Raw genomic sequence first — 13,757 nt, forward strand, 5'->3', positions numbered from 1 at the left:
CATTCTATAAATGGGACATGGATAAATACAAATTTCCCTCTTTTCACAGGTGTATTAAAAATGTCCGAAAAATCTGCATGACTTTATACTTATACAATCAACAGCTGTGTAGTATTTATATGAATTTGAGGCTTCGCTTCATACAGATGAAACTTTACATGAACTTATTTATATTTCACTCATATCCCTTTGCCTTTCATTCGATCCCCGCAGCTTCATGGTGACAGTTTTCAGCGCTTTGCAGTCACTACGTTCTTCTATTGGTTAAACGATTTAGAGTTTAACGTTTCAACCAATGGGAGTGAGGGCTGATTAGAAGCTTTGGTCACAACGTCACATCCGACTCAAACAACGGCGCGCGGAATGTTTGTTCAGTTAGGTTGACTATCTGCTATCTTTCCTACATTTTAGTCGTTAATAAGTAATAATGGTGAAGTTAAGACAACCTGTTGGAACATTTGTGTGATTGTTTGTGCTTTTGAACAAAAGGCACCGTCTTGCATTTATGGTAAGAAGCTATCCAAATTAAACTACCATGCTAGCGTTTAATGTTTTAGCATATCATAACGTAGCAAACACACGCTAACGGCAGTTTTCTTTAGTCCAAACAGAAAGCAACTTTTTAAATAACAGCGGCTAGCGAAGCTATCGCATTAAACCTTACTGAACTACAACTAATTCACTCGGTCACGTTGTTGTTAAACTTTCAGTCGTCCAGACAGCTGTCCTGATCTCCTCCGGAGACTGTTGTCATCATGTCCCAGACCAACACTTCTCTCCTGGACGAGGTGATGCAATGGAGCCAGGAAACCTGTCGCCAGGAGCTGAAGTCTGTCCTGCCAAAACTCACTATATCCTCTCAAACGTGACATTATATCCTTATTTCAGTCTCACGGTTCACAGCTTTATACACATGGTTTCGGTTAGGAGAGTCCAGGGATATCCAATTCTTCTCAAGTTTTGGAATGTGCAAAAGATTGGAAACGCATAGAAAAAATAATAAGGATTAGGTCAGTATTTTAAAATACATATCTATAGAATGTGTGCCTAACATTACAAATCATTTTGAACACAAAAATACTAAAACCCTCTCTAGATTATAGAGTTTGGCCAATATTAAGTAAAACCTTGATGAAGCGGGGCAAACTTTTATGTTTTGCCCATGCTAATTTATCTAACTCTGTTATGTTGCCATCCTGACATTAGAAACGAAAGGGAATTGCTGTGTTAGGGTATTCCTTGACTGTTTCCACTCTTTGCAGCACAAATCAGAGAGTTGGGATGATCATATACGTAAGTTTCTTCATTGCAAAATTTGTAATTACAATATCCTTGTTTTGCGCTATGAGTAATGTTTGTGATTAAGTATGACTTATCTTAAAAAACATAACATCCCTACAGGTGTACTGAAGATTATTACAGACATGTTCCTTCCACATATTAATTTGTCAGAGCTGGAAGAGGAGTGCTTCTCCAAGATCTTACCAAAGGTAAACAGCATAATGATTGCTTGTTGTCTTTAGGACCTATTATGTGAATACCTTCACTAGCATTTGTTAAATAATGAGTGGCTGCAGGTTCTGTGAAGAGTCCTAAAATGAAATTATACTATCTAAACTCAAGGTCATTAAAGATCTTAAACAGCATAATATTCACTGATTTAAATACCAAATATAACATTTTAGGTGTTCAATTTATTTTGTTGTTTGTCTCTGTTTGAAGGGGTTGACATTCAATTCAACTCATTGATGACACCTTCACCTAGAGGGTTTTCTGCAAAATGGCTCACTAAATTTTTGCTTTTTCTTTTAGGATTGTTGATGGAAGTTTTACTGTGAATTACTGCTTCGTTCTCATTACTTTTCTTAAAAGTGTATTGATCCAGATTTGTTAACGTCTCTGCCTTTTTCTTAATATCTAATGTCTGCAGGCTGTGACAGTGTTTGAAAGCATGATGAAAGAAATCTCAGACCAAGTTGGACGACTGTCTAGTCAAAACACCGAACCGTGTGCCTTACTAAGGAACATTCTTCAGGTACTATTATTATTATTATTGCTGATTTAAGGCAGTGTATTTCAAAATGGTACAATTAGTACCTTAAAGGTTTAAGCTAAGTATGAGACACGTATGTTGTCTGAAAAAGGTCCTTCTCGCTTCTCTTCTAACCAATATTTTGACAAGAACCTGTGGTCTGTTTCAGGCGATGATGCAGATAATTGATGCACTATCCACTTGTGTGCGCTACGTTGGCTCATTCAATGATGCTCCTGACCTGGATGCGATCCGCTCGTTACCTACTTGTATCCTGAAAATCCTGAGGGAAACCTTTCAGCACTGCAAGGTCGGTCTGTTCAGTTCAATGGTGGCTGTAATGTGCATGTCGTGCAGTAATTGTTCTAATTATGGCTGAATATTTTGATTGGTATTTAGAACATTATTATAAATCATTACAATTAATAAGATTCTAATGTTTATTTCTCAGAATGAATTCTGAAGATAACTAAATAAGATAATGTCCGCATATCCTGTAGATAACCGGATGTGGTACATAAAATTAATGGTTTAAATTTTGTGATTAATTACATCATTTGTTGGAATAACAAATAATTACACACAGCTAATTCTTTAGGTATAACCATAAGTGATGTGATATTTGTGTATACTCATTATTTTAAAAATTGGTGAAGGTCTGATTAAAAAATACATTAATTACAAAGTCCAAGTTCCAAATTTTTTGGTCTCTTCCTCCATTGTCTTTATTACCAAAAGTCAGATCTAAGCTATCAACAGCACAAGACGTCATTAATTAAAAACTTGTGTGATAAGCATCCTAATGCAGCAGGAAACACAACCAGACGGGGATGCAAAGGAACATAAAACCCAGTTACAATGCAGTTTAAACTGATCTGCCTCTTTTCAGAAATCTAATACTTTTCATAACTCTAGTGAAAACCAAAAAAAAATGAAAATTAGATAAAGCAGACTCTGCATGTTGTCCACAGGAAAGTGAGGTGGTTTACTGCGGCCGTATGTCCCTGGTGGCTGACCTGCTGCAGGGACTCTTCAAGGAGGCATATTCCCTTCAGAAGGGTCTATTGGAGCTGCTGGACAGGATCTCCCTCGACAGCAGTGCCTCAGAGGAGGAGGTCTCTGACATTGTTACAGGTGTGTGTATGAATCCCTCTGTGTTTCGCTGCCATTCTTTTTGTTATTCAGCCTTTCCATTATTGTACTGGTATATCGTCTTTGCAGTTTTCAATTCACTGAACAATTTTTCATCTTCCTCAGTGATTCACAGCCTGCTGGATATCTGCTCTATTATCTCCAATTTGGACATAGCACTTCATGCAAACACATGGAAATTCCTCATAAAGTCAGTAGAGCAAACATTCTATGGTTTTGGTAATGTCATATTGTCGGTCATACTAGATGAATCAGTTTGTTATAATAGCATTGGTTACTGAGTGACTAAATGGTCATTACTCTGTTCAGACAGAGTCTGAAGTACCAGTCATTGGTGGAGGAACATCTGCATCATGGTGACATCAGTACCAGCCTTTGTGAAAACCTATTGGCCTCCTTCCACAACTGTGTGGAGCTGGCTGAACAGATAAAACATGCTGCTCTGCAGGTACATGATAAAACACATAGTATGAATAGCTTTTATAGCAGCATTTTATGTTTTTTTTTTTTTTTTTGTATTGAATGAGGATTTATTGCATGTTTTCTTTACTTTGAAAGTTTGTGAAATTTTAATGTTGGAGATTAAAGAGTATGAACATCTCGATATGATGCATGTAAATGTGATAACCCAGGTACAGTGCAATATATTTTTGTGTTCACTGACCTAAAACCAACTAGAATCACCACAGTGGGAGATATTTCTGTGCCAATTAGTACTTACTGTATCCTGTGTATAGAATGAATGAAATATATTTCCCGTGTTGTGCCCTTTTGTACTGTACAAAAAATGACTAGTGTTTATCAGTGTAAGGTCAAAGACTTCATCTTTGTCACTGTTTGTGTTAATGTTCTTTTGTCCTTTTTAAAGGAGGCAACACAAACCCCAGAATACAAGTTGTTCCAGAAAACTGCAAAGATGTGCAGATTTTTTGCCAACACACTGGTTCATTACATAAAGGTACCACAAGTTAGAATCTTTTTGCAGACCCTCTGGGCTCCATAAAAAAACTTTGTGCAATCTCTGTGAGTGCAAGACTATTTAAATCTACTTCAGAATACAAAGTACAAAGTGGAACTTACACCCTGTAATACTTTATTCTTTAAACAGGAATTCAAATTTTTTCTCACAAAATATTGTAGCTGCTTTCACAAAGTCTACCTCCAGATCATCAGGTATGTGTGGTTTCAGTGTGGTTTTAAGAAGCAGATTCATATTCATATTGATGAGTTTATCATTTGAGTTGACAATATGAAGCAGTGCAGAAACATAATCTCTGATGTGCCTGTTGCCTTTCAGTAAATTCCCTCCCAGCTTGTGTGCTCCAACACTGACTATGGCTCTGTCCGAGGAATTGAATGCAGCTGCTCTGGTTCCCATGGATGCCCTCTTGCTCCAGCTGTTGCCTTTAAGACCCTTCGCTGAAGTTGTCGTCCAGCAGGAGCTGCGTGAGTTTGAAGCTTGTCCTCTGCTTGCCCCTTTTCCCAGACACTGTGGCTGTGTTGATAGATGCTTTCCAGTTTCCTTTTGAGATGGGGAGAATATTATATAAACTCAGTGATTAGCTGTGTACCAATTCCATTAACCATGGTTAGACTATGAAGTATACAATATGTATAATGTTGTGGCAAATTTTGGCAGTGACACAGAAATAGGTGTTTATTGTAATTGCAACAGAGAAGAATAGCAGTAATATGATGGTGGATGTAAATTGAACTGTGGGTTTGGAACAGCATTGTCGGTTTCAAATTTGAAAACTTATCTAATAGGGCAATGTTAGCTAAATATTTTCTGCTTTTTTTTATCTCCTGTTAGGGTAACTATGTAACATCTGCTCAGTGACTACAGAAGAAAAAAGCTTCTTGGCACACTAACAGTAATTTTTAGGTTTGCATCCCCGTCATAATATGTCATAAAAAATTTAGTGATTTTAGTCTGCATGTTAATACTTTTTAATGCTGACAGTGTAATGTATACTTCATCTCATCATTCTTATTTGTCTTTGGGAAAAAGCTGACTGCATGTTTTTACTCAATAGAATGTTGACATCATGTTTTTAGCTGCAGACTGAAAGTTGTGCTTAAAAATATGCAGCATACAGTCTTAGAATGACCCCTGTCTGATTTGTCTCCAGGGTTAAGTCCTGAACATGAGCTTCCTCAGTGTCTTTTGCTGGTGAGTGTCCTGGGTCAGCTGGCCACCCAACCGGACGAGGTGCAGCAGCTTTGGTACACTGGCAGCCAGTTCTCAGAGGAGACACCAAGGTAATAAAAAGTTTTTTTTGGTTGCTGTCATTAACTACAATATTTTAAACATTTGGTGCTTCAAACTAGTTGCCAAGTTGGCAACCAGTTATAACCTTTTGGTTACTTAAGTTGTTTAACATCAATCAGTTATTGATGTTGATGGATTACTGATTTTTGTTTTAATTCACAGTGTAAATTTCAGTTTTCCTATTATACAGAATAAATAAAGTTCAGCTCCAACATGATAGTAGAGTTTTTTATAGTTAAGTAGATTGTTTAATTATTTAATCATAATAATGATATTATGTTATTAAAATAATATATATTTTTAATGATATTTAATAATAATTTTTATGACAATTACATCACACATGAACTAGCCTCAGCCTTTTAGATCACAGGTATTTAAAGTTACTGTGCCAATTTTCAAGTTCACAGGAACAGTGCGTCTTCAGCTTTAATGACTTTCTCTTTACACTGGCTTCATGTCTAAATACTTTTTTTCATCCCCTCTGTCTCCAGGCTTCCCCTCCACAAGGCCTTGTTCACTAGTTTCCGTCGTTGTTATTCTGAGCGTAAGGTACCGGTGCTCTTGCCAGGAGTGATGATGAAGGGTCAGGCCCAGGTCCAGGTCACTCTGCACCACCACATATGCGTACAGCTCTGTGCCAGTGTGGCTGGGCTTCCTCCAGTGTACTTTCCTGTGTTGGTGAGGTCTACACTCGTAACCATTTTATTCTGAAGAATGCTGCATTTATTGTAAGTAAGAAAGGTTGATGCCAGAACCACAGAGTAGCACATCTTTCAACCTATGGAAATAATTTTTTGCATCTTTCTTTAAAAGTAGTAATAATAGTAGATAAAACCCAGCAATTGTCATGTTGTGGTACACATGCTTTTGACAGAAACTGTCATTGGCCAGTGGAACCTGATTGGCAAGCCATCTCTCAAATAATCAAGAATGTTTGATACAATTAGGATTGTAGTTGTGGTGCTTTGAAACAGTGGGGGTCGCTTTTATCACAGCAGGGTCATGATGAAACTTATCAGGACAGTGTTTGAAAAGGTTTAAGGTATTTAATGATATGTTGGCATCACGTATACTATATATTCATAGTGGCAAATATTTTGTCAAGTTGCAGTGCATTAGCATTTGAAGACTGCATTTTCACATTATATGACAGCAATTTTCCCAGTATTAATTGTTTCGATGTTTTTATTTACTCATACTATAAACTTTAAAAATTGTCATGTTATGTGATCATGAATACTGGCCATTATGCGATCATGAGATTTTATTTTATTACTCTCAATCAGTGAAATAGACAACGGTATCAGAAGAAAACAGTATTAGTTAAAATTTTAAGTAACACATTGGCTGGATTGCAACTGTGGGGCCAGCCCTATAAACACAAATGTTGCTACTGACTGACCGACTGACCGACTGAGTGACCATTGGTCAGCCAAAGGCTATGTGACTGAGTGATAAGGTTACACCATTGGTTGGCTGCGTGAGTGCTGGAGTTCCCCCAGCTGTTGTTACTGAGTTGGTTGTTACTCTTTCAAAATGATTTGGCACGAAGAAGCAGTGTTGCACGCGCCTTATTGGTAGACTAACAAACTTTTTACATGCCTTTACTGACTTCTTTTTTTTTTTAAGCATCTAGTGCTAGTGAAAAATCTAGCGACGTACCTTAGGCACTTTTAAAAGAAGACAGTTGCACGCACTTTCCTTTGGGTACGAGGTCGAGCTTTCTCTCCACAGGAACACCTCTTGCAGATGGCACAGAAGCATAGATGTGAATGAGCTTCTAACTTTCTCTCTGAGTGATTATTTTACAATTAAATATACCCAAAATGACAGCACAACTGTTGTCTTTAACTTATGTGTTTGGTGATTTTGACGGACAATGCCATGGTTATAAGATCAGGATTTTAGCGGAAGCTTGGAAATGGCTTGTGAGTGACTGGGGCTTAACATGTAGTCTTAATGGACTATATTTCAGTCACTAAAATATGTAAATGAGAGCAGCTTTATTGGGAATTCTGCTGTATCAAAATACTGTACATGTGAGTAGGAGAGAAGCAAATGGATAAAGGGCTGAAACTGGCTGACACTAGGTAGAATGCACATACAGTGTGTTCCATCTACAGTATGTACTAGATTTTGCACTAATGTTTAGGTGCATTTTACACCATTCAAAGCAAATTATTCTTTCACTTTCGTTTTGTTTGTGTTTGTTAAATTACTTATTTAAAGAACTTGTTTTATCTGGCAACTGCATTTTCCTCTGTATATCCCCCACTCATGTCTTTCTGACTTCCCCTCTCCTTTATCTCCTTTTTTCAGGAGCGTTGTTTGTTTGATGCTGTCCTGCAGGCTGATACACAAACAGCTTTACTGGCAACAGATGTGTGGTGTTTTACAGCACGGTAAGGGTGACGATTATTCATCATGTCTAACTGTGGGTTTTCCTTGTAATAGTGTGAGTGGTCAGTATTTTTTGGCCAGTTCATTTACAAGTGGTCACATAAATAATTTTGCCCTTAAAATAAAAGCCGCTTTAGACTTCTTACAAATTCTCTTTCACCAAAGTATGGTTGGAAGCATTTTTACACATTTTTTCTGTGCTAAATTGAATCCACTGCTGATTTTGTCTTTGCTGTTTACAGATATGGGACGGCAGAACTTTGTCTACATCATGTCCTCCTCATTGCTCAGCTGGTGAGTAGAAACCATGAAAATACACAATGCAGTTGAGAGAATGCATTTTGTGGTCGCATATTATTTTAAACTTGAAAGACAACAATTGGCAATTAAGGACCTATTATCATTTTTAAAGAGGCCCAGTAAAACTTCATACTGTACACTAGTTTTATTGTGCATACATACAATGAGTTACAGGATCACATCCCAACTTTTTATCTTGGCTTCCACCATCTTGGTAGGTAGATACCATGAGATCATGGATGTTTTACCATGTCTGTGACCTCTTCCTGAACACTTTCTGAAGTAACTCTAAATTTCCTTTCCTTTCCTTTCCTTCTCTCTCTGGGGTTATGGATTAGTATGGAGTCCTCACTGTCTTGTGCGGCACCCCAAAAGAGGTGACAATTGGTCTTGTTGGACCTTGGGGACTGACACCTTTTCATAGCTTGTTTTCTCATAGCATCATCAGATTAAGCTGGATCCCACTGATTTCCATACATGTCCCTCTTCATCTTTCTTCTGCCCTGATGCACTGGTGATTTTACTCCTCCTGAGCCTTCACACTGTCCCTTACCTCCTCTCTGTTTCTCCCTCTTCTCCTTTAGGTGAAGACGTGCACCACTGAGTGTTACCAGTTGTTCCACATGGGCCTGCTGCTTAAACGCATGGTTTTCCTTATGACACAAAACCACCAGGTTAGAAAAACTGAAACTGAAATAATTTTTTTCTCAGCACTGTAATATGCTGAATGAAATAGTAATTTCTGTCACATATTTCAACGATTAAAAAATACTCACTGAAAATGTGTTGTAATCCAGTTCAAATCAGACAATTCCACTTCATTTAGTTTCCTTTTATTATTATAATTTTTGGGGCATTTTGGCTTTTATTAGGATGGCTACAGTGAGAGAGAGACTGCGTCTTTGTGGTATATGCTCTACCGAGGTTTTTAACAGTGCTTCCGGAAATTGGTGACGAAACAGCTAATCAGGATTACTTTCTCCAAGTCTGTGATTGGCTGGTTTTGTGGCACATTGTGATGCTGCGCAATGTCAAACGAGCGCACAGGCAGAGTTGAGTGAGCGTGCAGCACAGTTGAGCGTGCACGGACCAGTCATGTTGAGCGTAAGGGAGACAGTGTGAGCGAGTTGCAGGTATCCGGCAGCGCACAAAGCACAGATCTGTGAGACAACAACTGACTTAAACTGAGTGAGAGACATTAGTATTATACGACTACTTGGATAATAGCAAACGGAGAAATACAATTATTGAGTATACAATAGATTTTTGTTTGCTCAGGTTAAGTTATTCTTTGCTCATAAATATTTTCCCTTCAAAATAAAATTTGTGTTTGCAAAATGTATTTGTCTGCACTCAGAAAGTCCCACTGCGTGCTTAGGAATGAGGTACAAAAATAATGCCATACAAATTAAGATAAGTAGATGTAGATTAAGTAGATGATCTTGCTCAAGTTTTGTGATGATCATGATTTAGAGCAGAAGACCAGTTGAGCAAGGATGCAGTTGAATTAAGAGATTGACATGAAGAAAAAAAATTGACTGTTTTTGTTTGCTGCATGAACACTTTTAGAGGAGGAAAATCCAAATAAAAGTTATAAGATAAAATTAAGAATAACAATAATAGGAACAAAAACAATGGGGTTCTCACGCTGAACTGTAGAGGATCAGAAACATTATTTTTTTTAATTAATCGAAAGTGTTTGTTTTTCCAGATGGAGCTGGTGATGCATTTCCCACCCTCTGATGTGGAAAACTTACGAGTCTGGCGTCATGTCCTCCTCAGAGCTCTCTCTCAAGAAGCACGTCACCGCGTAGAGACAGACATCATTGGCCTTACTCAGAAAGCTCTGACCGACTGGCAGAATGCAGAGTACAAACTGGGACAAATGGACAAAGTGGTGAGGACTCCCTCAGATATTAGAATTTGAGATATTTACTACATGGTGTTAATATGTGTTCACCCTCCATTCTACTTCCGAATGTAACAAGTGAATTGTAGTGACTATGATATTGAATACATGGAGAGAAAGAAGCAGTACAAACATCAAGGGAAATGCTACGGCATAGTGCCTGACCTTGTGCACTGCAGAGAAAGTGGTTAAATGACAAATGACCACAACAAGTGATGACAAGAGTATGATAACCTTGTTCCCATGTACGGGAACAGATAAGATTGTTATTGGTGACCTTTCTCATTTGCTTGAATCATTATCTGGCATCTCTGAGAGCCAAAATTCTCAAATAGCTTTCCCACTGAGATGATTCTTTTTGTTCTTTAGAAGTGGCAGGGACCTTTTTTTTTTTAAGGTTTTATGTAAACAAACATATTGCATAGAGTCATCAGTTAATAGTTTTTGTTTTTTTCCACAATATGCATTTCTGCTCACCTTTTCATGATTTGACACTAATACAGTGTTTAGAGATCAGAATCAGGTTTAGGTTTTCACATATGAGGAATTTGCTTAGTTATTTTGGTGTATAACAATAAACATGGTACCTTAATTAGAAAAATAAAAAATAAATATAAATCAAGAATCATAAGTAGAAACATGAAGAGGAAACATGAAGATATAAAAAATATGTACAAATTGTTGTTCAAACCAACAAGCTGTAGTTTCGAGCAGAAAGGTACAGAATATTCAGTTGGCTTAGACCATAAAAGTTCATGTGCAAGTAGAAAAGTATCTGATAATGTCTTGCTGGATTTAGAATATGCCACTATAATGTTCCTGGTTTTATTTATACATGACACAAAAATAATCTGACCTTTTACCCACCTTTTAACAAGTCTTGTTAAAAAAACACAATCTTCAGCTTCAGGGTGTTCCAGTATATTTCACAGTATGTTAACAATGCAAGGAAAAAGGGTGGTGGAAATGAAAATCAAAAATAGGCAAAAATGTCATATTAACAAAGTCCCTCCTGTCTCCAGAATGTGGTGCTCTTATCCCTCCTAGTGGTGGTTCAAGGGCAGTCATCTCCTGAGGAGCAGTGTGTGTTGTCCGCAACGAGGATAGTCACACAGCTGTGGTTACGCATGAGTTCAGATCAGGTGAGCTCCAAGAACAGACACACACACACACAGACAGATGTAATGTAAATGCACAACTGTTATCACTGTAACCTGTCACACTCCAGGTGGAGAAGCACCCTGTGCTCCAGTGTACTCTGCAGCTGCTCCTGTACCTATCAGCCATACTAGTGAAAAACATGGAAACTCAAGTCATTTGTCAGGTATTCTGTTAGTTTTCACAGTTCACATTAAAAAGATAAAGAATGGACAATACTTCTGTTGACTGATGTGTGTGTGTGTGTGTCTCCCAGGCTCTGTTGTGCGTGGACGCTCTGGTATCTCAGAAGTGTGCAGATCAGCTGCTGCTGGCTGCTCTGGAGTTCCTGGCCTCCCTGGGGAAGATCTTTGTCCCTCCTGACAGCCAGGTACGGAAACCACACTTTTGCAGATGAGGATTTTACTGTTTAGTTCCTTGCACATCTTACTAATGGTTGCTCTAGGAAAATTATTCTACTGCTGTTCTTAATAGAAGTCTCTCTTAACAGTTTAAATGTTGCTGATTGCGTATTTTATTTGCCTAACAAAAATCATGTCTTCATTCCTTCATGGAGTAAAGACTTTTTTGTTGCCAAGTATGCAGCAGGAAACATCACTTTGGTTTCTTGCATCTAGTGATGTGTATTTGTCATTATTCTTCACAGTTCATACACTAGAGGAACAATCCATTGTATGAAGAAGTCAATCAGTAATAATCATCAGTTGAAACTGAATGTTTGAAAGTGAATTCTGAATTTCCTCACTTTGGAAGACTACAATGTAAATATATCCTCATAGTTTCTCATTCATACAAACTTCTTTGATCCTACAGAGTCAAATTCTACCGAGGCTGAGCAGCCTGTTTGGAGTCCTGCTGGCTGACAGATCTTGGCTGCTACATCAGCATGCCCTGGAGGCCTTCTCTCATTTTGCAGAGGTAGCTACTACTACTACTGTTTCAGATGCAGTACTGTATACTGTTGATGCCTTAGCATAATCTTAATGTGTTTCTGGTATTTAAGGTTACAAACCACGAGGAAGTCATTTCCCAGAGTTTGTGTGTTGAAGAAACAAAGACCAAGGTGGTGAATTATCTTAGCAAGGTAAGAGATGCTTTTATAATTATGATGAACGTCTACCTAAAATAAAACAGATACATTTGAATGAGACTGTTTTGTTGTAGACTGTGAATGCAAAGGAAGATGTGGAGTCACGGCTACAGAGGCTCAAGATGGAGACACCAGAGATTGAGCAACACAATGACAAGCTTGAAAACAACAAAGAAAATGTTTCGAACAAACAGGCGGCTGAGGTGGTTTCAGATTTAGAGGTTAGTAGCATCATTAAATCAACTTACAATTTATTCACAGGCTTTCTGAATATATATGCTCATGCACAGCCTTGCTACGCATGCTTACTGTCTAAGTCACTGAGTGGCTACTGTCCAGTATGAGTATGATAAAACTACCCACTTGAAAACTTGGAAATGCATAAAATGCACCAGGGTATTATTATTTTTCATCTGTATTTGATAATTGACAGAGACAGAACACTGGGAAAGAAAGAGGCGAATGAAATCCGATGAAGTTCCTGACCAGAAAGGAATTGGGTTCATCATGGTTACTATTGAGGTTAAAATTTGCAATGGGTCTTCATTGGAAGCGGCTTCTGGAAATTTCTATTTCACAGATGTAACATTTTAATATGTTGGTTGATGAAATGTCTGTTTTTTCAATCCCAATGTAAAATATTTTAGCAGCTCAGTAAAAACTTTACTGAGCAATCACAAAAGTTCCATAAAGTAGTTGTAGAATATTGTAAAAATATTTAACAAATAACTACTTAGTAAAAGTACTCTATCATTTTATGAAAAATCATGTTGTGTGAAAGAGGATTTAATTCATGAAAAGATGTTTTTGTTTTTTTCCTGCCTCTCAGCCATGTCCAAAGAGAGCTCGGCAGGAGACCAATACAGAGGAGGAATACAGCCGCTACATCCAGACAGCTGAGAGTGCTTTAAAAGCCCTTCAGGCTCTCACTGAGGGCGAAGCCAACATGAAAGCACCACCACAGTGGCTGCAATCCAGACTGCAGGAGCTGCAGACCCTCATAACCAACATCTGTACAGCCAGGCACATGATCTAGCAGCCCCAGTTTGTTTTCCAGGCCCAGATTTACTTTCTGTATCAAAAAACTATTTAATCAGTCTGGGATCTTGGAAGTCTGCAATACCTGTTGCTGCTACTGAAAATAGTTTCTTTTACTTTTTAAAACTGTCAGTCTTGATTTATGTAACTGTTTATTAAACTTGTTGGAATACAAAGCACTGATTTTTTTTTTTTTTTACTTGGATAACTTTTCACAGCATAGTTTGGGTAAAAAATGTCTTTATTGAGAACCCATACTGAGTCAGGCTTTTCTGTGGGCTTGCTTTGCTAAAGTCCATTACTGTATAGATCCAAGTACATAGTGTCAGTAGTCCTGAGTAACTGCAATCGCTTTATAGCTAATTTCTCATCAAACAGAACAGGGCCATATTTAGTACAGTAA

At 37.8% G+C, this 13,757-nt stretch overlaps 1 protein-coding gene across 1 annotated transcript; it reads left to right on the forward strand.

The window, feature by feature from the left end:
* Positions 1 to 338: 338 nt before the first annotated feature.
* firrm (fignl1 interacting regulator of recombination and mitosis) lies at positions 339 to 13,530 on the forward strand. The gene is made up of 25 exons (XM_056378305.1): positions 339 to 508; positions 711 to 851; positions 1,254 to 1,293; positions 1,402 to 1,490; positions 1,931 to 2,035; positions 2,202 to 2,342; positions 3,004 to 3,166; positions 3,290 to 3,374; positions 3,494 to 3,632; positions 4,053 to 4,142; positions 4,293 to 4,357; positions 4,482 to 4,630; positions 5,317 to 5,446; positions 5,951 to 6,137; positions 7,779 to 7,861; positions 8,102 to 8,153; positions 8,744 to 8,833; positions 9,871 to 10,056; positions 11,091 to 11,210; positions 11,297 to 11,392; positions 11,483 to 11,596; positions 12,040 to 12,144; positions 12,230 to 12,310; positions 12,391 to 12,537; positions 13,146 to 13,530. The coding sequence occupies exons 2-25, from the start codon at positions 756 to 758 to the stop codon at positions 13,350 to 13,352; spliced, it is 2,760 nt and encodes a 919-aa protein (XP_056234280.1). The 5' UTR covers positions 339 to 508; positions 711 to 755; the 3' UTR covers positions 13,353 to 13,530.
* The last annotated feature ends 227 nt before the right edge of the window (positions 13,531 to 13,757 follow it).

Source organism: Seriola aureovittata, chromosome 6 (genome assembly GCF_021018895.1).
Source record: "Seriola aureovittata isolate HTS-2021-v1 ecotype China chromosome 6, ASM2101889v1, whole genome shotgun sequence".
Taxonomy (NCBI): Eukaryota; Metazoa; Chordata; class Actinopteri; order Carangiformes; family Carangidae; genus Seriola; species Seriola aureovittata.